At 45.4% G+C, this 24,144-nt stretch overlaps 1 protein-coding gene across 2 annotated transcripts in view; it reads right to left on the bottom strand.

Annotated features, from left to right (window-relative positions):
• Window positions 1-24,144, bottom strand: part of LOC142014505 (deubiquitinase DESI2-like) — a 123,126-nt gene that overhangs the window by 19,286 nt on the left and 79,696 nt on the right. For both annotated transcript variants that reach the window (XM_074997159.1, XM_074997160.1), the window contains 3 exons: window positions 5,976-6,048; window positions 1,731-1,824; window positions 521-662 (listed from right to left, as the gene is read on the bottom strand). In XM_074997159.1, the coding sequence (XP_074853260.1) occupies window positions 521-662; window positions 1,731-1,824; window positions 5,976-6,048 (309 nt within the window). The remainder of the gene's footprint in view (window positions 1-520; window positions 663-1,730; window positions 1,825-5,975; window positions 6,049-24,144) is intronic.

The raw sequence follows: 24,144 nt of genomic DNA, 5'->3' as shown, positions 1-24,144 counted from the left end.
AAGACCTGGGGTCACACATGGAATGTGGAGCATAAAAAGAAATACTGAATCACTACCAATTCACTGAATGAGACTGGGGTCATCTGGAGGGAAAAAACAGTCTTTAATTACATAATCACATGCTATCATAAGATATATGCACAGGGGAGCTGACAAGGTTGCACAGGCAATTTAAGATTGCTTTTAAAAATTATGTACATTTATATGTTACCCAGATATGGCTTTCTAGTTCCTGTTCAGTGGCCAGTACAGTGAGCCAGAGAGCAGCTCCCACTGCGTTACTACAGATACGTATGGTGCAGGTGAGCAAGACAGCCAACAGCTACTTGTGATTAACCTGTGCATTGGACCTCATTAGCATCCTGACTGCACACCTTTTAAAACAGCAAAGGACTGTAGCAACATCAGAAGGAGGGTTAAAGGCAGAGATCACACATTTGTTTATGGCTAGCCACAGTTCCCACAAGAGTTGTCATGGGTCATGAAGCAGCAAAGATAAGTAGCAAAGAGCTGTACCAACCTCTGCCAGAGCAGTGGAGAAGTGATTACAGTTCTTGTGCATGAGATGGTACGCGTTGCCCTTGTACTCCTTGCCCAGCTCTTCCATAATCTTATCCACATCCTCTTCTGTAAAGTCTGTGGTGCCCAAAGCAACGGACTCTCTAGTTTAAGAAACAAAACAGGAAACATGGAAAGACAGTGAAAAAAGGCTGAATGGACACAGGCTGAAGAGAGAAATCAATGACAAGTCATTTAGGATTTAAACATGGTAGGATTGGTTTACATGTGCCTAGTGCTGATGAAGAGCTCCAGACAGACAACACTGCAGGCTAACAGCCTCTATTTATCCATAAAAACAGGTGCAGACCAGGCAACAATGCTGAGATCTTCCCTATGCACGACCCTGCAAAACCACCTTAACTCTGAACTGCAGGGACCAGTTCTCTACCCATTCAGTCCTGAGTCCATCAGATAAGATTGTGAAGAATTGTGCCAGTTATGGTGGTGGTTTTGGTGATGTAGACATCTGATGCTAGAAACTGGACTGAAAATTCTCTGCCTCCACAAGGTTCATTCAACCTAAACCATGGATTTCAGGGGGTAAAATCCTCCAGTTGGTTAATTTTTTCTGAGACACATGTGAATCAGAGATCTAGGGAAGACAAGGTCCAAGTTCCATTATTTGAGCCACAGTCCACAAATCCAATCAGCCTGAATATTTGAAAATGGGACATCAAAAATCCTCCCCTTTCTGCTCCAGAACATAACGTATTCCCAAGCTGCCAAAAATGGGAATGGACAAGAGAGAAAACTTCCAATAGTTCCTGGTTTTGTGAAAAGCATAAAAGGCAACATGTGATATTCTTGTGCTTCTGTTGGCTCTGCAGCAGCTACCAAGGTGCTCGTCTCAGAATTTGGCTGAGGGGCAAAACTGGAACACAAACAACAACAATTTTTAAAAATTGCGTTCAAAATGGTGTGTCAAACTGCACTTGAAAACAGAGAATGAAAATGCTCTGGGCACTCTCTCAGATGTACTGTCACAGGTCCATGCGCACAACTTTCACCCACACCAAAAGGCCTGTTGAACTGCTTCAGAATCAGGAGAAACACGGTTGTGGGGGAAGCAGCGAATGGGAGGATGACTCAAAATGGTAAGAGGATCTGCTGACCCTCGATAGGCTCACTGATGACTACAAGATGAAGGATGTAGGGTGAAGGGCCCTTACTTGAATTTAAAGGTCTCGCCAAGCTCTACCGCACTGCCAGGTGTGATCTCGAAAATCCCACTGAAAGGGTAAGGATGCCCTCCATAGGCAAATTCTGACAAGGAAAGAAAGAGACTGTGAGTAATCAAATGAACGTTGTACCAATAAAAAGTCTAGAGTCAGCTGTCCGCATGGCTTAGTGTCAGCAGTGGTGTTAGGGCCACTGCTAGAGTCAGTCAAGCACTAAAATCCATCCTCCTAGTCCAGTTACATATCACCACCAGGATACCCTCACAAACCCAATCCCTGATCATATTCCTCTCTGCTGACCTATTAGTTGGCTATAGTCCCAGGCAATATCTGTGAGGGGCTCTTTGAGCTTGTCTGAATGAATCTGGTCAGCAAGCCAAGGGGGCAGCAAATTACTAAGGTGAAGAAATCCTAAAGTAACATAGGATGGTGATGGGGCTGGCACCCAGTCAAAAAGCTCCTCCATTTTTCAGTAGAGCAGAGCATTACCAAATGCTGCACAGCAGAAGAATATGAAGAATATGCAGGCAGTTTACCAGGGGTCATGAGTCTGCATCCGATCTAATTTTTAGAAAACATCTAATTGCAACTGCACTCATCTTTAACACAGGTCAGACCTATGAAACCTACCAGACCCATCATGCTTGATTCAAGGTGGAACACTGCATATGGGGATATACAACTGCCATCAACTGGCAATGGTAAAAGAAAAAAAAAAGATTACAGGAAGTCACTGTAACTCTGAACCAGGAACTTTATTTATGTAAAGAAAATAAAGTTACCCCTAAAGCTATTCTGTGTCTCTCGCTGCTTCACTGCAGAGCTTCAGTCTAGAATCTTCCCAGCAATCAGCCAAAGGTACTGCCTCTTTCTTCTGTACTGAGTATTTTCATCAGTTACATCATTCATGTAGGCTCTCAGCCTGCAGCTACATCTAGTGACATCAGCTGATGTTGTTGAACATTCTTCCTCATGTGGTTTTGTCAGGATTGGGTCTGCTGGTCTAAGGTTCGATAGGCTGTGGGCAGCATTCCCACAATTAGATAAGAAAGCTTCTTAAGTCTGGCACTTCTTAGCTTTCACAAAGGATTTGCTTGGTACATATTCAACAAGTGGCTTAATTCTCAAATGATGCATAAAAAAACTCTGTCATGTAAGTGGCATCTTTCCTAGTTCTTTGCTGTCTACTAAAGTGATTTGTGGTCTGTCTCAAGCATGAAATTGCCAAGGCCCTCCATGTACTATCTGATCTTCTCGCATGCTCATATGCATGCCAGATGTTCTCTCTCAGTTTTGGTTTTAGGCCATCTAGAACCATATACAAAAGGCTCGCATTAGCACCCCATAATAGCATCTGAAATCCATGTACTCTGTAGACTTGGAAATATTATATCAGTACCAGTGATGTGATGAATAGATTCTTTAAATACTCAAAAGTTTGTTTTTAGGCATGGCTACAGGTCCACATAGAAACTGTTGTTTTAAGGAGTTCATAAAGAGCTTGTCTTTTTGAGGATGGATTAGGTATGAAATTTCTCCAGCTTGTTTTATTAAATTTGATCAGACCAAGAAATCACATCACTTCTGGTATATTTGTAGGTGGTAACATTTCAATTGTAGCTTTAGATTTTTCTGAAACCTGCCCTCCCCACTCTTCTATCAATCAGAAGAGTGGCTGGTTGTGATAACATCGCCCTCAGACTTTACTGAAATATTATGTTATGTTCTCTCTCTCTAGTTTCATAGGAATTAACAGCCTCATTCAGAAAATCTTCCACTCTTTCCAGGCCTTGTGGAAACCCACTCTTTTTCTACAGAGAAAATTTCTGGGAAGCTGGTGACCCTGACTGGGAGTAATATCATCTGAATGGCTTTGCAGAAAAGTTGGTACTGTTGGGATGGAGATTGGAGAGGGAGCTTGTCTGAAATCTAGTGAAGAGAGCATCTTTGCACTCATTAACTTGGAGCTAGTATATTCTGTGGCAAAAAGAATATCCTTTCGCTCCATATTGTTTCATTGATCTTCTTTATATCTGCTAAGAGCTTCCCCCCACCCCTAGACCTCATAACACTACAGGGTACATCACTCTGGTGGTTCATCACTGCCTGCCCTTTATTATGCCATTCATCTCCATACAACCCAGTTATTTCACTTTCAGGAGCAGGGAGACAGGCTGTTTCCTGGGAGAACTACATACATCAGGTATATTCACTCTTCAGATAGGTCCTCAAATAGCTCTGTTCTAAGCAGGATCTTCTGATGAATACCACTCCACCACCCAGTTTTATAGAGGATCAGCCAAATGACTGCAGCTTGGACTAGTTTGCTTCTGACAGCTTCATTAACATCACATGTTCCTTGCCTTTGTCAATAAATTTTGAATTGACTGAGGCAATGAACCTGTTCCCCTGGGCTCCTCCAAGTCACGATTAAGGCTTACCTTCCAAAATCTCTTCATAAGATAGTCATCTCTGTCTCTGAAATCAATTTTAAATTTAACAAGTACTGCTAATCTTGAGATTAGATCCAAATCTATTCACAAATGCTGCCTTTGGACACAGGACATAAGAAACGTGAATTATTCCATTTTGCTTTTATTCCTCAATTCCTTTGCTTTGATAGCTGACCTGCTAACATCTCTGTTTCCTTTACTACTTATATGTACATCCATTCATGTTACCTCGACATTACCCTAATATTAAAAACCATCTGTCCAGTTCTCTCTCCAGGCAATCCTGACACCGTTCTGTCCAGGCACTCACCATTCTTAAGAGCCATTGTTGTGATGTTTTTTCCCTCCTTCTCCCACATGGGAATTTTTAAATTGCTTCTCCTTGCCCATTGCTTTGACTGCTACCTAGCTGGGTGACTTGTATTTTCACTAATTCAGACAGCCATATATGTTGTACTACTTTGTTCCAGAAGAACTCAGACACGTGATTTTTTTTCTGAGAGCTCCTTGTTTAAAATCCCTACTACCAGACGATCGTTTATGTGCTCTTCCTGACAGGTACCAAAGACCCAATGCTCTGCTTCTTCTCATAAGACAATCTCATAGAAGCATAGCCATTCATACAGTACATTGCTTTCTGGAATTAAATACACACCACCCATTTAAAAGGCACTGTAATAGTTATTCTTAGGGCTTCCCCTGTGAAGGAAAGTGATTTCTAAACATCTTTAGCTCTACACCCAGCTGCAAAAATTAATTCTGTAGTTAGCTTCATCATCTAGAGAAGTGCTCCTTCTCCTTAAGGCCTTCCATGGGCTTGTGAAACTGAAAGTTCTGGGCAGGGTTGAACTTTCACATTTTATTTTGTTCATATTTTTGCTCATGCAAAATGACTGTTTTGGATATATGGGAGAGTAAGAAAAAATCCTAGAAAAGTGTCTCTTTTCTAACAACGAAGAAGGAAATGTACTAAAATAAAAGACACTGTAATATCCGCAAAGCTACTTTCTGCATATCTTTCACTGTTCTTCACTGGAGAGCTTTTGCCTACAATGCTCACCAGCCCCTTCTTCCATGCTATAGCTTTGAAGAAACAGTAGTCTAGCTTTGTAGTCCATGTGTCTATATTGAAAAGGAAATTATTTGCAAGATCCAAGATAGAACTGCATGGCTGTGTCTACACGTGCCCCAAACTTCGAAATGGCCATGCAAATGGCCATTTCGAAGTTTACTAATGAAGCGCTGAAATGCATATTCAGCGCTTCATTAGCATGCGGGCGGCAGCGGCGCTTCGAAATTGACGAGCCTTGCCGCCGCGCGGCGCGTCCCGACGGGGCTCCTTTTCGAAAGGACGCCACCTTCTTCGAAGTCCCCTTATTCCCATGAGCTCATGGGAATAAGGGGACTTCGAAGTAGGCGGGGCCCTTTCGAAAAGGAGCCCCGTCGGGACGCGCCGCGCGGCGGCAAGGCTCGTCAATTTCGAAGCGCCGCTGCCGCCCGCATGCTAATGAAGCGCTGAATATGCATTTCAGCGCTTCATTAGTAAACTTCGAAATGGCCATTTGCATGGCCATTTCGAAGTTTGGGGCACGTGTAGACACAGCCCATGAGTGTCATACCATACTTTGGACACTCTGGTCTATAAACGACTGAATTTCCATTCCTCAGAGCCCCTTCACTTCACAAGGCACAAGCCAAGGCACCCCTTTTTAGAAAATTATCATAAGATCAGTAGGATTGTCCTCCCCCAGACCTGGATGTAACTAAACAGAAAGCTTCATACCTCTGCCATAGATCTCGATGCCGGAGTGAAAGACTCCAATCCCCAAGGTAGAGGTGTATTCATTTATCCAGTACTAAAGGAGGAAGAAAGGTAGATTTGGAAGTATTAGTGGCGCATAAACACAGGACCTTGGCCTAGTCCATATCCCAGTGTTCTTTCCTCAAAGCTATTTCTCTGGTGCACAGCAAGAACCAAACAAACTAAAAATCTGCATAACCAACGCACTATCCCCTTTGACTTGGGAGCAGCGCTTGCACACCTAGCAGGATGATGTCTCAACAAAACATTCATCTGACTTCTGAATGAGAGACTTTCCTCTGGCTTTAGATGTAAATATACCCTCTGTACTATGCCACCTCCTGCAGTAGGGTATGTGTGAGGGTATATTGACCACTTTCTGCATTTTAACAAAAGTAGTTAACACAGAGTTAAGTTGGTTTACAACTTACACGTTTTATGCTACCCCTCCATTTGAGGATTTCAAAGCACTTCTCAAATGCCATGTTATTTAGACTCACAATACCCAGGTGAGTTAAGAAAATACTCTCCTCATTTTAGATGTTTGTATTAAGTGTTTTTGTGTGTTTATTTACACAGCAAGCTCACTGGAGCAGGAAATATTTCTTCTTACTTGTTTAGAAAGCACAATTCCCCACTATCTATGCTACACAGGCAATAATTTTGCAGAAAAGGTAAGGAAATGGAAACACAGCAAGGTTAAGGCAAACATTTTACATAATGCACCTCAGATTAGTAGGCACTATTTTCACAAGTGCTAAGCATTTGCAGTTCTAAAACCAGCCCTAAGAGGTCTCATGTTAGGCTCCCAAATCAGTGGCTACGCTTAGCAAACGGACTGATCATTGCTTAGATCAATTGCTTTTAAGTGCCAGGCACGTGCATTCCTCCATGGGCAGAGGAGTACTACCATCCAGCACATAGTTACTCTCTCTTCTGCTCCTTCAGACACTTCCTAGTGACTTAGATCATCATGGTCAATTTCTTCACATCCTGCTAGGGCAATTAAACTCAGTCTCAGTCTCTCTCTCTCTGAATAATCCTGTAATGAACTGGTTCATATAAACACACCACTGCCCCCAGCTGTGTCATAAACCCCATAATGACAACACAGGGGAGTCTCACTCAGCTCTTATAGCAGAGAGTCTGTGCTTTTGAAATTAGACTATCAGTTGTATCCCTTCTGTCTCTGTGGGCTGCATGGCAGAGACCTACAGTAGAAGAGGTACTTCACAGTTATCAGCTAATCACAGATTTGTTACATTTAGTCCACTTCCTGAATTCTACTTGTTTGATGACTGATGATGATTGAGCACTGACTGAATTAGCTCTGTGAAATATCTGGAGATGCATTTGACTGCAACTCTAAAGTGTTTCACTGTAATACAATATAGGTGGAGTCCCAGAGGCAATTAGGAAGAGGCTCAATCCAATACCATAAACCCCTAATTCCAAAATGCCTCACCAGCAATTTCTCAGGCATTACTTGCCTACAAGGAAGCGAGTAGTACTACTTCTTTGCAGATCCTTGCCTTAAAACATGTGTTCCCATTTCAGAAGAGCAAATGGTGGACTACACAAGCCTCTGTCCCATCTGTAATCTTTCCCATTACTAAATACCCATTTGTCTCCTCATTAAGGCAGGCTTTTTAACTGAACTCTGCGAAGTGTGCTGTTTATGGAAGTAATGGCCCCAGAGCAGGGGGATAGATCTATGTGAAAGCTGTGAACCTTGGTCTCAATTAATAGCAAACTGTCCCTTTGAGCAACAGGCCCTCTGTTTCAGAGAAGGAAGGGAAAATCCCCCCACTAGTAGCCCCATTTCACAATTTCTACTCTTCTCCACCAATTTGTCTTTCTGAATGTGACGCTAAGCACCTCTGTATTTACATCCTATTCACTACTGCAGCTTTTCCCAAAGTGTACTATGCATACATGAAAGGATTTCAAGGGGTACATGACAGAAAATAAATTATTATAAATCAGGAGATAAGCACTGGGAGAGGGGAGGTACACCAATAAGTCTGAAGCAAATGTTTTAAGTTTGGGAAATGCTGCACTAATGTATTGAGCTATATTTAAAATATGCCTTGTGAGGCATTGTTTGAAAACTAATAGCTTACTTATGGACCATTAATATTAGTGTGCAGTGTACATGATGGGTGTTAGGAGTTACAAATATAGACTGGAATTATAACCTACAGCATGGGTGAACCAGGACATTGTTACATTGATCTACCTTAAACGAATGTGTGTTTTTATTTTGTTTTACATATAAACCAGGGGGTCAGCAACCTTTCCAAGGCAGTGCTGAAATTTGACCTTTTGACCTCTATGTGCAGTCCAAGTGCCGGTGATACTTTTTAAAGTCACTAGTAGTCCAACTTACAACAGCTTCATTAGTAGATTGAGATGCAGAGCTTTACTGTTTAGGTGGTAGTTGGTAGCAGTAAACTGGTCTTTTGTTAATCCACAGGCAGCATGGGTTTGAGCATGCTCCCAGCTGGATGGGGGAGAAGGGACAAGGCTGAGCTCCCGCCTCATGTGCTGATGAAAATCAGCTTGCGTGCCACTCTTGGCATCTGTCTGGGAGCTGCTGACCCCTCATATAAACAATAAACTGACCCATAAAGCTAACTGTGGGTGGATTGGAGACAAACCTCAAAACACAGGTAAGGGATAGGACAGCCTCATGTCTACAGCCAGCAGAAGAGAGAAGACTGATCTGGGTTTTACTTTTCACAAGTCATTTTAAAGGCTTACTAGGCTACTGGAGATGGAGAGGCAAGGGACTTAACCTCAAATGATAATCAACTGATTTTGTACAATATTGCTGTATTATAAATGTGTGTAGAGTGAAGTCTTTTCTAAAATCTAATGACATGCTGGTGATTAATATCATCGTGAAATTTATATATCATCACAATATAAGGAATTATGTATACTCATTGATATTAGGCTGTACTGTCTACCCAGAAAGCCAGCAATGACACTGTTATTTACATGTCTCCTAGGTACATTAAGCCTGGTGGAATCGAAAACAATGGGAGCCCCTTTCACACAGAAATCATACAATTGGATGGGAAGAACAGGACAGCATGAGATCATCCTGCCTCCTGAAACACTGAGCTTTGGGAGATATAAGCAAAGATAGAAGCTGCCTTTGGTATGCATCACTAGATACACACAAGGGGCCAGAATTCTCAGAAGCTATGAGAGATGGGCTCTTGCAGCGGCGAACAGAGGCTGGAAGTCTTTAGAACTGAAAAGAAACAAAAAAAACAAAACTTATCTTCTTTTGTTAACAAACTCATTTTCCTATTAAACCAACATTGTTGCAGCCATACTAAAATGGATGTCCGCTATAGTTAATGTCACAAACTGGTGTGTTTTTGTCCTTCACATAGCACATAAACTAAATTATTTCCCTGAACTGTCCAAGAGAGGGGTGAACAAGACAGAGCACATGATCTGGGGACAATATGGAACTAAGAGTGGGTTAGGGTCACCTTACATGTAGTAACCAAGGCTGATAGAAGCCAGAATGGAGCTGTATACAGGCTCCTGGGGTCACAGCTGCTGAATCAGGGCTGTCTAGCACACAGACACTCTGGGTATGGCCTGCTTGCTGGTAAGCTGGTTGTGAATGGCCCTGGTACGGAGCAACAACAAAGCAGGGTGAGGCATCCATGGTTGGAGGACATAACTACACAGTGCTCTGAATTGTACCCCAGAAAGTGACACTAACTTCATTCTCTAATTACCGCTCACCTCTCTGCTAATTTCACTGCCTTTATCTCCTATGTACCCAGTGGTCTTCCTCTGTTCTCACTGTCTGGATGCTCACATGCTCATTTCATTCTGCTAGCATCAGAGGAGCTCTGGAACAGAGCCTGACTGCTGAACCTTTTGAGGGTCACTCGCCACACCCTCCAAGAGCACGTGGCAATTGTGTTGCCTCCACACATCAGGCTAAGTAGCAACAATGCATCCACAGCATTCACAGGCTCTGCCAGGCCAGTGGCAGGGGGAATGAGGAACCCGGGAACTGGAGGAGGTTTCAAATGAGAGATGGGCTCCAACCTCAAAATCCAGATAAAGATTTTGAAAATCCAAACGTTCAGCAGCTTGGACATGGTGCTTGGCTTCCGCCTGTTATGAGACTAGGAGTTATTTGAAGAAGCTTAAATTGGTTCAAGCTTTAGATTTCAAACAGCCTCAAGCCTGAACATTTATTGTAATGGTGATTGGGCTTGGTGCCATGTCTATTACAGACGTAAAAATGTCCCCATGGTTTTCATCAGAGAGGCCAAAAAGCAACACAGCTTTGCAACAAGGGTCCTCAGCTTATCCAGTGCTCTCAACTCATCCCTGTCCCCAGACGGCTGCAGAAGGTGCCTCAGGACTATTCATGGCTGAATGTGCAGGAAACACCTGCTAGCACTTTGGCCCAGTCCTTAGGAGATGACTGACCTAAACCAAACACATTGGTCAGCTCATCATCATCATCATCAACTGTGGGCTCAGCACCCATTGATGTCTGAGGCTTCTCTCACTAATTGGTCAGTTGCTGAGCTGGAAAATAATCTGGGTCAGAGCTGATATTTGGTTTGTACAGGCACACAAAGCCTTGCCTGATTCTGTTTGCGTTTCTGGGCATAACAGCTGCTATTCGAGTCAGCAAATTCTGATGTCAAATGACAGAGTTATTAGCCTTAGTGACTGACTAGTGGCCCAACAGTGCCAACTGACAAAGTGTTTCCTGTGCTTTATAAGTAAGTCCTACATCAGACAGGACAAATTCACTATACCTAATATATCTCTTTCATGGTATTTATCCGTGAGAGGTAGCCTACGAGGTTTGTATTGCCAACTTTCAACTTAGTGCTACTTAGTCTTGGGGCAATGCATGCACAGGTAATATTTAAGGGATAATGTGATTATCTTGAAAATTATTTCCTTATAGTCTTGGCATGACAGAGAATCATTACAGAATCATATGTCTTGTTGACAGACAGTTTTCACTTCTGCCTGGTAAGTTAGTTATATAATGCATTGCTCAGTCATCTATCATTACGAGTGCTTAATTTGTAATGAAAGATATGCACTTCTTTTCATTCAAAACTGATGCAAAAAGCCCAGAGGTACCAGCATGAACTACCAAGCCTAGAGGTGCCAAGGATCAAACCTGGAAAGCCTTCGTACACACTGAGTACTGACAACAACCCAAAAAAGACAATGGAGAACCATCAAAGGCAAATTAAACCTCAAAACGATTTGGGAGTGAAAAGAACAAATGCGACAGCAAGGGGATAGCCCTGCCTAGGAATAAAAACCAAAGTCTGATTCAGCCCACCAAGGGGCAAAGAAAGACTCTCTCCTTCCATTCACTGAGGAAGTACCTTGACTAAGCAGGGGTTGCTTTATGTAAGACTAGGTCCTAGCAACTTGGGCCCAGCAAATGCTGCAAAAGGCTGAACTTTGGGTTGAGATTCTACTTCGCTAGCCAGGAAAAGTATCCTAATCAGCGTAGGCCTTATTTTGTGTTTTTTTTATTTGTTTCGTATGTAAACATTTGTTTCCATAACAAACACTGGTTTGCATCTGAATCTCTGCTTCTTCTTAAAATAAATTTCCTTTATAACTGGACACAAGTGCTGGGTGTAAAGTAGGAGAGCAGGGCTAAGGTAAAACTCGGATACAACACTCTTCCTTTGAGCAGGGGGGATCTAGGATCTCTGTGGCTATCCAGTGACCAGGGGCTGGATACTGTGGAGGACATGGGGTGACACTGTGAAGGGATTCAGGGGCTGGGATATCGCTAATGTCCATCAGCAAGGTCAGTATACCCCAGGGAAAAGTACAAAAGTGGCTGACAGGCTGGCTGTTTAGGGAACTAACGCTGGAGGAAGGTGGAATAAAGGTGACTCACAGCCCTGAGTGCCCAGAGATGCATCACAATAATCCCACCACAGGTCAAGGGAATAACATTCAATGGTCTCTGACTAGAACATTGCTGTCTCGCGCCTTTATTACATGGTGTCTGCAAAACTGGGCAGTAAACCACAAGCAAATGAAATTAGGCAGAATTCTGTCTCAGTCCCTTCTGGAACTAAGACACACAGACGAGCCTGCAAGTGAACAGCAGAGGCAGTGGGGAGAGCTAACCAAACCGTTTCCAACGTCCCATGAGCAAGGATGGGCTTTAGTTGCAAAATTCAAACCCACCTCCAGAACCAGCACCCAAATTAGTTTCAGGTTGATCCAATTCATGTTTTTGATTCAGCACATGAACAAGGTAGAAACCAAAAGTAAACTTAAGATGTGGGCTTCAGATTTAGCTTTCAAACACTGCCCGCTGAATGGAACATGGGTCATCATCTCAGGAAAGTACAAAACTGAGAGAAACCCCAACATTTTGATCAGCTGTAGACAAGACTGGTGTGGAGAAGTTGAGAAGAAGATGAGTACATTTTGCAAGGTGTCAGGATATGTGGACACTCACGGTCTCTTATCAAAAGAGTGCCAACAGAAAACACCCATTAACACCATTGCTCACTTCTGCCAGCAATTCTATTTTCCACCTCTGACTTTAACCCTGTTTTATTACCTAAGACCACTATTCCTCTTCCGACATCTAATATTCAACAATGAGTCACAGAAATGTTTCTTCCCCTCTAATGCTGGAAGGCCTAGATTAACAAACCCAGGGACTGCCAACTTGAGTTTACTAAACTTGCTCTTACATTCCAACACAGAGAAACCCTCAGAGGCTGCAGTATGCAGTCCCATTGTGACTAAATCTCACATATTTCCTTTTCCAAGAGGTCCATACACTAAACCCTGTTCCCTTATGATGTCCCACTACTGCTTGGATACTCCACTCTACCACATTCATCCTCCCATTATTGGTCCCAGTGCAAATACCTTCTTCCAACAGGTGAACAAATACAAAGCAAGTTGGAGGCACCCCCGGTCTAAGCATTGGCATATGAGTGACTACAGCATTACAAAACAAAGAGAACTTTCTGATGTTAAGTTGACTCGTGATGCCTGGCACTGGCTCCTGGTCTGACCATTGCCTGGGTACACAGTGCTGTTTTGTCCATTGAAACATCATCATTTTGCTGTACGCTGGAAAAAGGAAACTTTAAATGTTCAAGACACGAGCATTACTTCAGCTTAGTCTTGACACCTGATGGCAAATGAAAGAGGACTGGTGAAAACGTAAAGCAGTCAGACTTCAAGATGCAGCCAACAACATGATTGTAAAGCATTCTGCGATGGGCTGAGCGTTGCCGTGTCTACACCAGAGCGCTCTCCCAATCAGAGCACTCTGATTGCAGATAGTGCTAGAACCATTCACCGCTAGGCTGAACATCTTCCCCACGTTTTAAATCTCCAACCTTTGACAGCAGAATTCTTGAAGAGATTCCTCAGAGGACTAATGATTCACAGTTGGTTACACCACCAACTCTTGATGGGGTACAAATACAGTGACCATCCATCCTGTTTCTGGCGGGACAGCCTCGTATTTTGGACACCATGACAGTGTCCCAATTTGTTTTCAAAACAGGGCTTGCAGGAGCTGTACCTGGCTCCCAGCTCCCCGCCACTCACAGGAGCCAGACCTGCGCAGCTGCCACCTGGCTTCTCCGGGGTTGGAGCCGGAAGCCAGACCGGCGTGGCTGTTGCCTGCCTCACTGCTCCCCAAGGCGTAGGGAGACGGAAGCCCACCAGTGCAGCTGCCACCCGGTTCCCCCCAGTTCCCCATGGCTCGGGGGAACCAGGAGGAGCATTGGTGCAGCTGCCACCTGGTTCCCAGCTCCCCGAGCCCAGAGGGAGCTGGGAGGAGCACTGTCAGTTGCTGCCTCCTTCCCAGCTCCCCATGGCTCAGGGAAGCCATGAGGAGCACTGGTGGCTGCCACCCAGTTCCAGGCTCCCCACGCCTCAGTGGAGCCAGGAAGAGCCACCCCTCACCACCACCACCCCCATTTTTTCCAGTCCCCTAGCTGGGATAGGGAGATATGGTGACCCTAGGTACAAAAAGCTGTCAAGCAGATGAATTTACCTGCCAGGGAGGTGATCCCATTAGAGATTTATAAAGCAGATGGTACCCAGCTTATGTGCCATTGTATCCATTTATTATTCACCATCTGAGAGAAAGAGCAAGTCCCCCAGGACTTCAAAAGGTGCTCTGATTGTGCATATGTACACAAGAGAAAAGGTGACAAGGCATCATGTGATAAGCACCAGGTCATCTCCCTGCTGTCTGTAGCAGGCAAGATCCAGGCCCGCATCCTCTATAACTGGCTGTCATTACATGTTTTCACAACAGGCTTCATTCCCGAAAGTCAGTGTGAATTTCGTGCCGGCTGAGATACTGCTGACATGATATTCACAGCCAGGCAGATCCAAATAATAATAATAATAATAATAATAAATTTTAAAAAAATGTAGAGAGCAACATCAGGATCGCTACATGATTTTTCATCACCCTGACCAAGGAGTTTGACTCAGTCAACAGAAACAGGCTTTGGAAGGTACTTGGGTGAATTGGCTGTCCTGAAAAATATATCATTGTAGTTTGTTTCTTTCATGATGGTATGCTGGGTCATGTCCTTAACAATGGAGAAACATCACAGAGCCTTTTGAAATACCAAATGCTACAAAACAAGATTGCATCTTTGCTCCTCTCCTGCTCAGCATCTTGTCAATAATGCTGTTAATTGCTTCCAGGGAATGTGTGTTGGGCATACCTATTCAATTCCAAACTGATGGCAGCATTTTCAACCTCTGAAGAGTTCAGACCTGCATCAAAGTGTTCACTACATCTGTCCATGACCTCCTGTGGACCGGTGTTTTGTTCAGCTGAGAATGCAAAGGAGCTTTTTGATCATTTTGTTACTTCTGCTTGCCCTTTTGGATTCACTGGGAGCCTCAAGAAGACAGAAGTTACGTCTCAGTCTGTTCGGGAAAGAGCACAGTACTCCAGTGATCACTGCTACTTATATTGTCCTCAAGGCTGGTCATAAGTTTCACTACTTTGGAAGCCTACTGTCCTCCAGCATAAATGCTGATGACGATGTAACTGTTTGACTAGCCAAAGTCAGCGCTCCCTTTGGAAGACTGATCAAATGCTTGTAGAATGAGTGTGGTGTTAAACTGCGTATGAAGGTAACAGTTAAACAGCCAGTTGTCTTAAATTTCCTGCTGTATGGCTCAGAGTCATGGACCACATACCAGCATCGCATTTTGTAACTTGATCAGTTCTACATGTAGTGCTTCAGGAAGACTGCCCATGTGAATTGGTAGGACAAAATTTCTAACACGGAGGGCCTTAAGCTGTGTGGTGTCATGGGAGTGGAAGCAACACTTATGAACAGACACAAGCTGGACTGGTTATGTTATGAGGATGAATGATACCGGAATATTAGAGATGTTCTTCTGTGGCCTGCTTTTTCATAGAAAGAGCTCTGTTGGTGGTCAATATAAGCACTATGAAGATATCTTAAAGATCAACATGAAGTCATGTGGAATATCTCCTAATGGCCTGGAAATCATAGCTCAGGACAGACTGTTCGAGAGAAAAACTGTAATACAGGCTCTCAAATGCTTTGAGAATCAACCTATCTAGACATTACAGGAAAAGCGTAGCATCCAAAAAGAGTGCTGATCGAGAACTGTCACTCACCACCAGCATGATAGATGAGATCTGTCAATTGACATCTCAGCCCACATATATTGATCTGCAGCACTAGCTGGCCCTTCCCCAGATCCATCTGAACATGCAGGCCCCAAACCCGTTACACAATATGAGAACCCTTTGCTTGATATAGGCTGGAAGAAGAATGCAGATTAGTGTTCACCCACTGCAGTCAACATTAAATCAATGAAGGATTTGGAGGTGCTGGCCCTATGTCACGCTAAAAAAAGATAATACAGAAGTAGCTCTTCAGGGTTACTTCCATTTTTTTTTTTCACGTGGCAAGTGGAGAATAGGAAAGAGCGAAGGGGAGCACAGCTAAAGCTGAGTTCTTGGGGTTGAATGTGAGTGGAGAGCATATATAGGTGTGAAGGTCATGGCCAGACCATATTGCACTCCTATGATCCTCAGCCTCTGAAGCTACATCTAGACTAGAGTGATCTGTTGACAGCAGTTTCTGTCAGTAGCTATCCCCCAACAAAACAACTGTTTACAGATTACGGCCAGACTGCCAAGTGGATCGAAAAAGCAAACCACTCTGTCGACAGAGAGGGCCAGACTTCCCGGCCACTCTCCAACAGAATAAGACTCCATCAGACAGGGTTGTGTGGCCGGCAATCCCTTCCGGGAGCTCCGGTGAGATGCACTCTTAAAGGGTTCTCCCTCCGATGACCATTCCCTGCCCCTGCTGAGGCTTGCCTACCTCTATGAGGGACAACACAGCTGCTACAGCAGGGCTTCAACACTTCTTGGCAGACACAGTGCTTTCCAGCTAGCCATGGTGTCGGAGCAGCTTGCACCTGGGCAGCACCCCTGGGCTTGCACTAGCCCCTCTTAGAGGTGCTTCAGCATCTACTGCACCTCATCAGGGCTGTCCTCCTCTTCCCCTGGGAGGGCAAGCGTGGCACCAGCTTTGAGGAGCACACCATTGCTGCTGCACAGGCCCACCTGCACTCATCCCACCCCAGGGGTGCACAGGCAGATCTGGAGGCACAGCACCAGTTTCGACTGGTGGGACCAACTGGTCATGGGATGCCCTCCAGTGGCTCCAGAACACGGAAGGGTAACTTCCCGGAGCTCTGTGTCTGGCTCACCCATGCCCCCTAGAAACAAGACACCCAGCTGCAGCCCACCATCCCTGTAACAAAGCAGGTTGCCATCACCCCCTGGAAGCTTGCCATCCCTGACAGCTACTACTCTGTGGGAAACCAGTTTGGCATGGGGAAGTCCACTCTTGGGGCCCTATTGGGTGGTGGTCAAATAACTTGTTTACTTTAACAAAAAGAAACATTTTGAAAATAAACATTGTAAGAGCGAACTATTTACAAACAGTGAACAATATACAATGGAGGGGCATGGGACAGGGGTGAGGGCATAAGAACTTGGATGGGGGAAGCTGGAGAAAGGAGGATGGGGGGCCTCAGGCCATGAAGGTGGTGGGGGCCACAACCCCATGGGGAAGCAGGACCCCAAACAGTGTCGACCTGGGGATCCCCTCCCACCATGGGTTCAGGGTCCCCGTCGGGGCTGGGAGCACAGGCAGGCATGGAGGAGGTGGGGCTGTGGCAGGTTTGGGGTCGGCTGGGGGAGCCCTCCTCCTTTGCAGATGTAGCTAGTCTAATACATTCTAGTTCACCGGCAGCACAGCGGGGTCAGGCTGAGAAGAATGGGAGAGTTGGTAGCATTCTGAAGGCAAGTTGAGAACTACATGGATGCAAAGGCTTACCCTCTGTCCTGTGAGGTCCACACACACAGGTTGCCAGCTGCTACCACAATTCATCAGCTGCACAGAAGGTTCCAGGTTGCAGAGAGCACCAGACTCTTACATCCTCCATGCAAAGTTCACTTGCTTCGGTTTGTGCAGCAATGGGTGGACATTTAGTACGTGCTGGGGTATTTATTGGGAGAAGTGTGTATATACAGACTTGCATGTTTGAGTGCGTGTGTGTCGCCACAAACATATACCACAAAACATGGAAAAATCCACTAATGACTTGAAGGCAAAAACCAATGGAGGCAGCACTAGTTTGATTCAGTGCGCTAGCCAAGGGAGTGCTACATTAATGCTGTGACATTTAGTTCTTAGGCTGTATTGATCCAGATGTGAAATATGATAGCATGAGAGAGGAAGACACAGGGGAAACTAGGAAATACCACTTTAGATATTTACCGAGTGACATCCTGGCCCCATTGATGTTAATGGCAAAATTCCACTGATTTCAGCAGAGCCAAAATTTTACCCAGTGTGTTTTTCCAGAACAGGCTAATGGCATCCACTTGCTTAGATCCACGAAGAAGGAAACAGGGAACAAAGTATTTTACTGCCTTCATATAAATGCAAGGGTTCCAAAGCAGAAGTAAGATTACTGTGATTATGAACAGACATAACACAAGCTTCCCCACAAACCTTTGCAATACCACTCAGCCCTGAAGTGCATCTCCCACTAAATTTTCAGTCATGGTCTTGCACACATTTCTGTCAATAAGCTTCAATCCTACCATTATGTCTATTCCAGTCCTGAAGCTCTGGGAGCAGAAACTTACAATCATGTGAAATGACATCAAACGATACCGCAGGTCTGATGTTAGCAAGTTTTCGCTAGCAATTGGATGAGATCCAAGGCGCATTTTATCTGTGACTTACGTCATTTTTATACCCAAACATCTAGCAGTACAAAGCTTGAGAATTAACCAAGTATAAAAACCTTTTTTCCCCTAATGGTTTAGAAAACAGGAACAGATTTTAAGACACTATTAATAGCTGCTGTAAAAAAAAGGGTGGGGGAGGATATTTCGGGAGGGAGTTGACAACTCAGATCTCCCTTTTGATATTTTTACCTAGGAAAAACTAGCTTATGTTTTCGCAAAGCAACAGCTACATCTGATTTTGCTTGGTTGAAGGATAATTTCCAATGTCAGGTCTTTAACATGGTTCGAAATATGTCGTGTACTCTATGGTGCCTTTGCTGCAGGGCACAGGTATATCAGGCCCAAGGGTAGCATTCCAGTTGGGGATTATTTAGTCTCTTGAAACTCCATAAGTGAAATACAGTAAAATTCCTTTAATTCAGCACATCCAGGACCAGACAGGTGCTGGATTACCACATTTTCCAGACTACCGGACATCACTATAACTTCCACACGCTAGTTCTCCCCCCCGGTGGCAGCTCGCCACCCCATACCCAGCTGCGGCTCACCACCCCTGCGTGTCCCCAGCTTCTTCATCACCCCACGCTCCTGCAGAAGAGAAGACTGAGGCATAATTTAATAGCAGCCTTCAACTTCCTGAAGGGGGGACTCTAAAGAGGATGGACAGAAACTGTTCTCAGTTGTGACAGATAGCAAAATAAGAAGCAATGGTCTGAAGTTACAGAAGGAGAGGAGTAGGTTGAATATTAGGAAAAACTACTTCACCAGGAGGGTAGTGAAGCACTGGAATGCGTTGCCTAGAGAGGTGGTGGATTCTCCATCCCTAGAGGTTTTTAAATCCTGGCTTGACAAGGTCTTGGCTGGGATGACTTAGCTGGGGTTGATCCTGCTTGAAGCAGGGGGCTGGACTAGATGACCTCCTGAGGTCCCTTCCAGCCCTATGATTCTTCACCATCCTCGCGCTTCTGCAGCTTTCTTCACCACTCTGCACTCCTCTCGCTCTACCACCCCTGCATGTCCCAACTCCAACCCCCGCACGCCCCAGCTCAGCACTACACTCCAGCCCCCCTGCAGCCCTAACCCACCCCAGGCTTAACCCCTCTGCCCTGCTCCCACGGCCCCAACCCACCACCGAGCTCCCCAACTTACATGAATTTCAAGGGACAAGAGGATTGCAGAACACAACCCTCACGTACCTTAGGGGACTACCGCATGCCAGACCATCAGGTTTTGCCTGATAAGCTCCGTAAATGGGACTATTTTTGCCAGACCATCAGGATTTCCTAACTATCAGAGGCCAGACTAAAGGAATTTTACTGTATACCTTTTTAGATCTGTGACAGTAACTTTCACTCTGTTTTATGGATCAGAACATCAACTACCAAAAAAAAAAAAATCAGCCAAGTACATGTGTCCTTATATACAAATTACATCCACAGCTGTGTTTTGAGCTCAGCCAGCAAACAACTGCAGCCCTGACAGCTATTAGCAAACAGGCTGTTAGAACTTTGCCACGCAGAATGGACCACACAAATGGGCACCACCACCAGGCACTCTTAGAACCTAACACGCCACAGGAATGCACCAAGGTTGTCTCTCAAGAACAGAAACTCCCATCCTTCTAGACTAGAAGCCACAGGTATTTCCAATGTTAAGTCAGGTGACAAGCCCGGAAAGCTTATGTCAAAACCCCATGTACAGGATCTGTACCACCGTATGATTTGTTTCTCTGTAAACAAAATGTGCACTTGTTAAAACTGGTTGTTGTGGGCAAGAAACGTTATTTCTCTACTGCTGTCCTCAGATAAAGCACACTTTCAGAACATGAGAAACGGAAGTCAATAGGCAACTGGGACAGAATGCTGCAGAGCCCTTCACCTCTGGTTCAAGGGGTGAGTCGAAGTCAGGGACATCTAATAGGTAGTTGGTGACATATGTAGGAGAGCTGATGGCTTCAGTATGATCTAATAGGGACAAGTCCACCTCTTAAAAACACCACAATTCTCACTAATAAGGCACTGCTGTTGGCCCAGTTACTCCTTGGCTTCTCTACTGAGAAACCCATGAACACTGAACTCCCTTTGCAGCCCAGGAAGGCAGACCCTTCAAGTTTGGGTTGAAACATATTGCAAGGCTAGTATGTAGGAAGCTTGAACCATCTCTGCTTGTGTTTTATCTGTTTTGTGGCTAAAGAGATAGGACTTTAGTCTGAAGGGCTCTCAATTCCATATCCTTCACTGAATTTACTTTAGAAATATAACAAGAGGCTTCTCATAACTCTGGCTCAATTTCGCAGTAACAGGTTTAAAAGGTAACAGACCTGTTCTCTCCTACAGACAACCTCCAAACCTTATGAGGATTCTCACCCACAACCACAGTCTATACCGCAGGAACACCAGCCCTGGGACTTTCCCTTGCAACAAAGCCCGCTGCCGGCTTTGTCCACATATCTTTTCTGGAGATCCCATCACTGGACCTAACCAGGTTATTCACAGAATCATGGGCACATTCTCATGTTCCTCAACTCACATCATATATGCCATGTGCCAACAATGCCCAGATGCTTTGTATATTGGACAGACTTCAAACTCTCTTAGACAAAGAGTTAACGGGCACAAAACAGACATAAAAACATTCCTGATCCACAAACCTGTCAGCCAGCATTTTAATGGAGTGGGCCATTCTGTTAATGACTTAAGAGTTTGCATCTTACTGAAGAGGAATTTTCAATACACTCTTCAAAGAGAGGCTTTTGAACTCTCTTATATTCAAATTTGACACATTAATACGTGGTTTGAACCAAGACTGGAATTTTCTGGGTCCCTGTAGCCGTGTCTACACATGCACGCTACTTCAAAGTAGCGGCACTAACTTCGAAATAGCGCCCGTCACGGCTACACGCGTCGGGCGCTATTTCGAAGTTAACTTCGACGTTAGGCGGCGAGACGTCGAAGCCGCTAACCCCATGAGGGGATAGGAATAGCGCCCTACTTCGACGTTCAACGTCGAAGTAGGGACCGTGTAGTCGTTGCGCGTCCCGCAACTTCGAAATAGCGGGGTCCGCCATGGCGGCCATCAGCTGAGGGGTTGAGAGACGCTCTCTCTCAAGCCCCTGTGGGGCTCTATGGTCACCGTGGGCAGCAGCCCTTAGCCCAGGGCTTTTGGCTGCTGCTGCGGCAGCTGGGGATCCATGCTGCAGGCACAGGGTCTGCAATCAGTTGTCGGCTCTGTGTATCTTGTGTTGTTTAGTGCAACTGTGTCTGGGAGGGGCCCTTTAAGGGAGCGGCTTGCTGTTGAGTCCGCCCTGTGACCCTGTCTGCAGCTGTGCAGTCTGTTCTGGTCTGGCTATGGTCTGAAGAAGTGAGGACTGTCACATGAAAGCTCACCTAATAAATTATTTTTGTTAGTCTTTAAAGTGCTACTTGACTGCTTTTTTGTTTTGAAGGTTTAATATACTTAAAGGTGTTAATCCTAATGGAAGACAAGATGCAGAAATGGAAGAGCAGCAAGAGAGTAAGTAGTTCTAAAGCAAAGAACCAGAGTCCCTGTATCATTTAGAAGAAGATTTTGTAGATATCAGCCAGAGCAAGGAAATAATACAAAAGTACCTGAAAAGTTTAGATACCTGGACAGAAAATTCAGAATGGTCCCATCTACACTTAATTTCCACAGTACAGAAAATCAGATGCAACAAAAAACAATACAGTTTTGAGCTGCATGTGGAAATGAATCACAACCTAGATATGGGAATGACAATTTTTGAAATGATAGAGCAAAAATTAGTCACCTGGCCTTGAGAATTATATGAAAGGAGGGTAAAAAAATACATGCTTTCCTGGCTTGTAACATAAAACCAATGTGTTTGGGACTAGCTCTAATGCGTCAGCAGGTGGTAGCAGAAACATGCCACTAGGTACAGCTATTATGGAGGCCCCAACGGCAGCAAGTGTTTGGCATTAGTGGGATATTCACAATTCTGTGCAACTCAGCTCTGGGGAGCTCTAAGGATCCCTTGGATTTTTGAGGGTATATGGAGCACTGGCTAATGCTCAGAGAACAGTCTCTAAAACCTCATAAACCAACTTCTTCATAACTTTAGCTCAAGGCTCCCCTGTTTTCTGTATCATGTAATCAACCAACTCCTAGACACCTCAAACTGCCTTCCTTGCATGCAGCAGTCAAGAGCCCTGGGACCTTTTAAATCACTAGGCCCCAGAGCAGCTGCCCCTCCCCTACCCCCATCAGTGGCCCTGCCAACATGGTCATTAAATTGCTGCTGCATCAGCACTTTATCATCAGCTGTGTACCCGCCCCTATCAGTGGGCACTTTCTACCAGCACACCGTACCAGCTCAGACTGGCCCACTTTCACCTCTCAACACCTCAGCTGGCCTTTCTATCCTCAGTCTCAGCCAGTCTCCCTCTGTGCTGCGCAGCTTGCCATTAAGCCCCATGCAGAGCTCAGGCTTACAACAGGGAGAGATACGTTGCCTCAAGCCCCAAAGCTGCCAAGGCCCCAACTGTCGTGGCCAGGCCCTGAGCTCTGCGCTGGGCTTAATGGCAAGCTGCCCATCCCTGCAGCTTAGAGGGGACTTCCCTTTCCATAAACTAGGAAATTCCCAGACAAAATTTTCCATTAACTTACAGTTAAGGCTGCACACGAGCATCCCCCTCACAAAACCATAAACACGAGAAAGGCATAAATAAGGCAAGACAACACTGACAACTAGGACTGCCAACCTTCTACCTTCACAAAACCAAACGCACTTGCTCAGCCTGAGCCCCACGCCTTCTCAGCGCCCCCCCCGCACTCACTTGATTCCCTCTTCCCTCTGTTGCCGGCCCTTCCTCGCCCTTGCTCAGTTTCACCAAGCTGGGTTAGGGGACTGGGGTGCTGGATGTGTGAGCTCCAGTGTAGAGCCAGAGACCTTCAGGGTGCAGGAGGGAGCTCTGGACCGGGCCCAAGGAGTTCAGAGTGTGGGAGTGGGCTCTGGACAAGGGCCAGGAGTTGAGGTGCAGGAGGACTGTGCACTCTAGCTGGAGACATTGGCTCTGGAGCGGGGTCAGGGATGAGCAGTTTGGCGTGTGTGGAGCTCAAGGAAGAGGCAGAGGGTTGGGCGTGGTAGGGAGCTTGGAGCTGGGGTGTGCGGGGGGCTGCAGGGTGCAAGCTCTGGGAGATTGTTTGAGTGAGGGAGAGGGCTCAGGGCAGGGTCAGAGGGCTGAGGTACAAAACAGGGTGTCAGATCCAGGGTCTGCCCAGATGGTGCTTACCTCAGGTAGCTCCCAAGTGGCAACACAGCAGGTCTAAGATTGTAATTCCCAGCCTGCTCTGGCTCGGCTCAGCTCCTGGAAATGACAACATGCCTGGCTACTAGGTGGAGGGGCCATGGGACTCTCCATACTGCCAGTTTTTGCAGGCACCTACCCGACAGCTGCAATTGGCCGTGATTTCCAGCCAACGGGAGCTGCAGAGCCAAAGCCTGGCGTGTGGACTCCCATGGAGTGTCCCCATGACCACCCCTGTATCTAGGAGCCAGCCAGGCTGGCTGGTCCCAGGAGCCACATGGAGTCAGGGCAGGCAGGAAACCTGCTTTAGTTCCACTGAACCACCTACTGGTCTTTTAGCAGCTTGACCAGTGGTTGTTCATTCAGGAGCACTGAGCCCAAAGCATTTGTTGGAATTGTCAGCACTTTCTCATTCTCCAGGCCAAGACGAGCAGTGTCAGCAAATGATGAGTCCTGCCGACCATCACTAGATGCCACTACATTACCTTTGCAGTTTGCAGAAGACAAGAGA

This window comes from Carettochelys insculpta, chromosome 6, assembly GCF_033958435.1.
Source record: "Carettochelys insculpta isolate YL-2023 chromosome 6, ASM3395843v1, whole genome shotgun sequence".
Classification (NCBI taxonomy): domain Eukaryota; kingdom Metazoa; phylum Chordata; order Testudines; family Carettochelyidae; genus Carettochelys; species Carettochelys insculpta.
The sequence above is the reverse complement of the archived record's forward strand: the minus strand, read 5'-3'. Positions and strand labels throughout refer to the sequence as shown.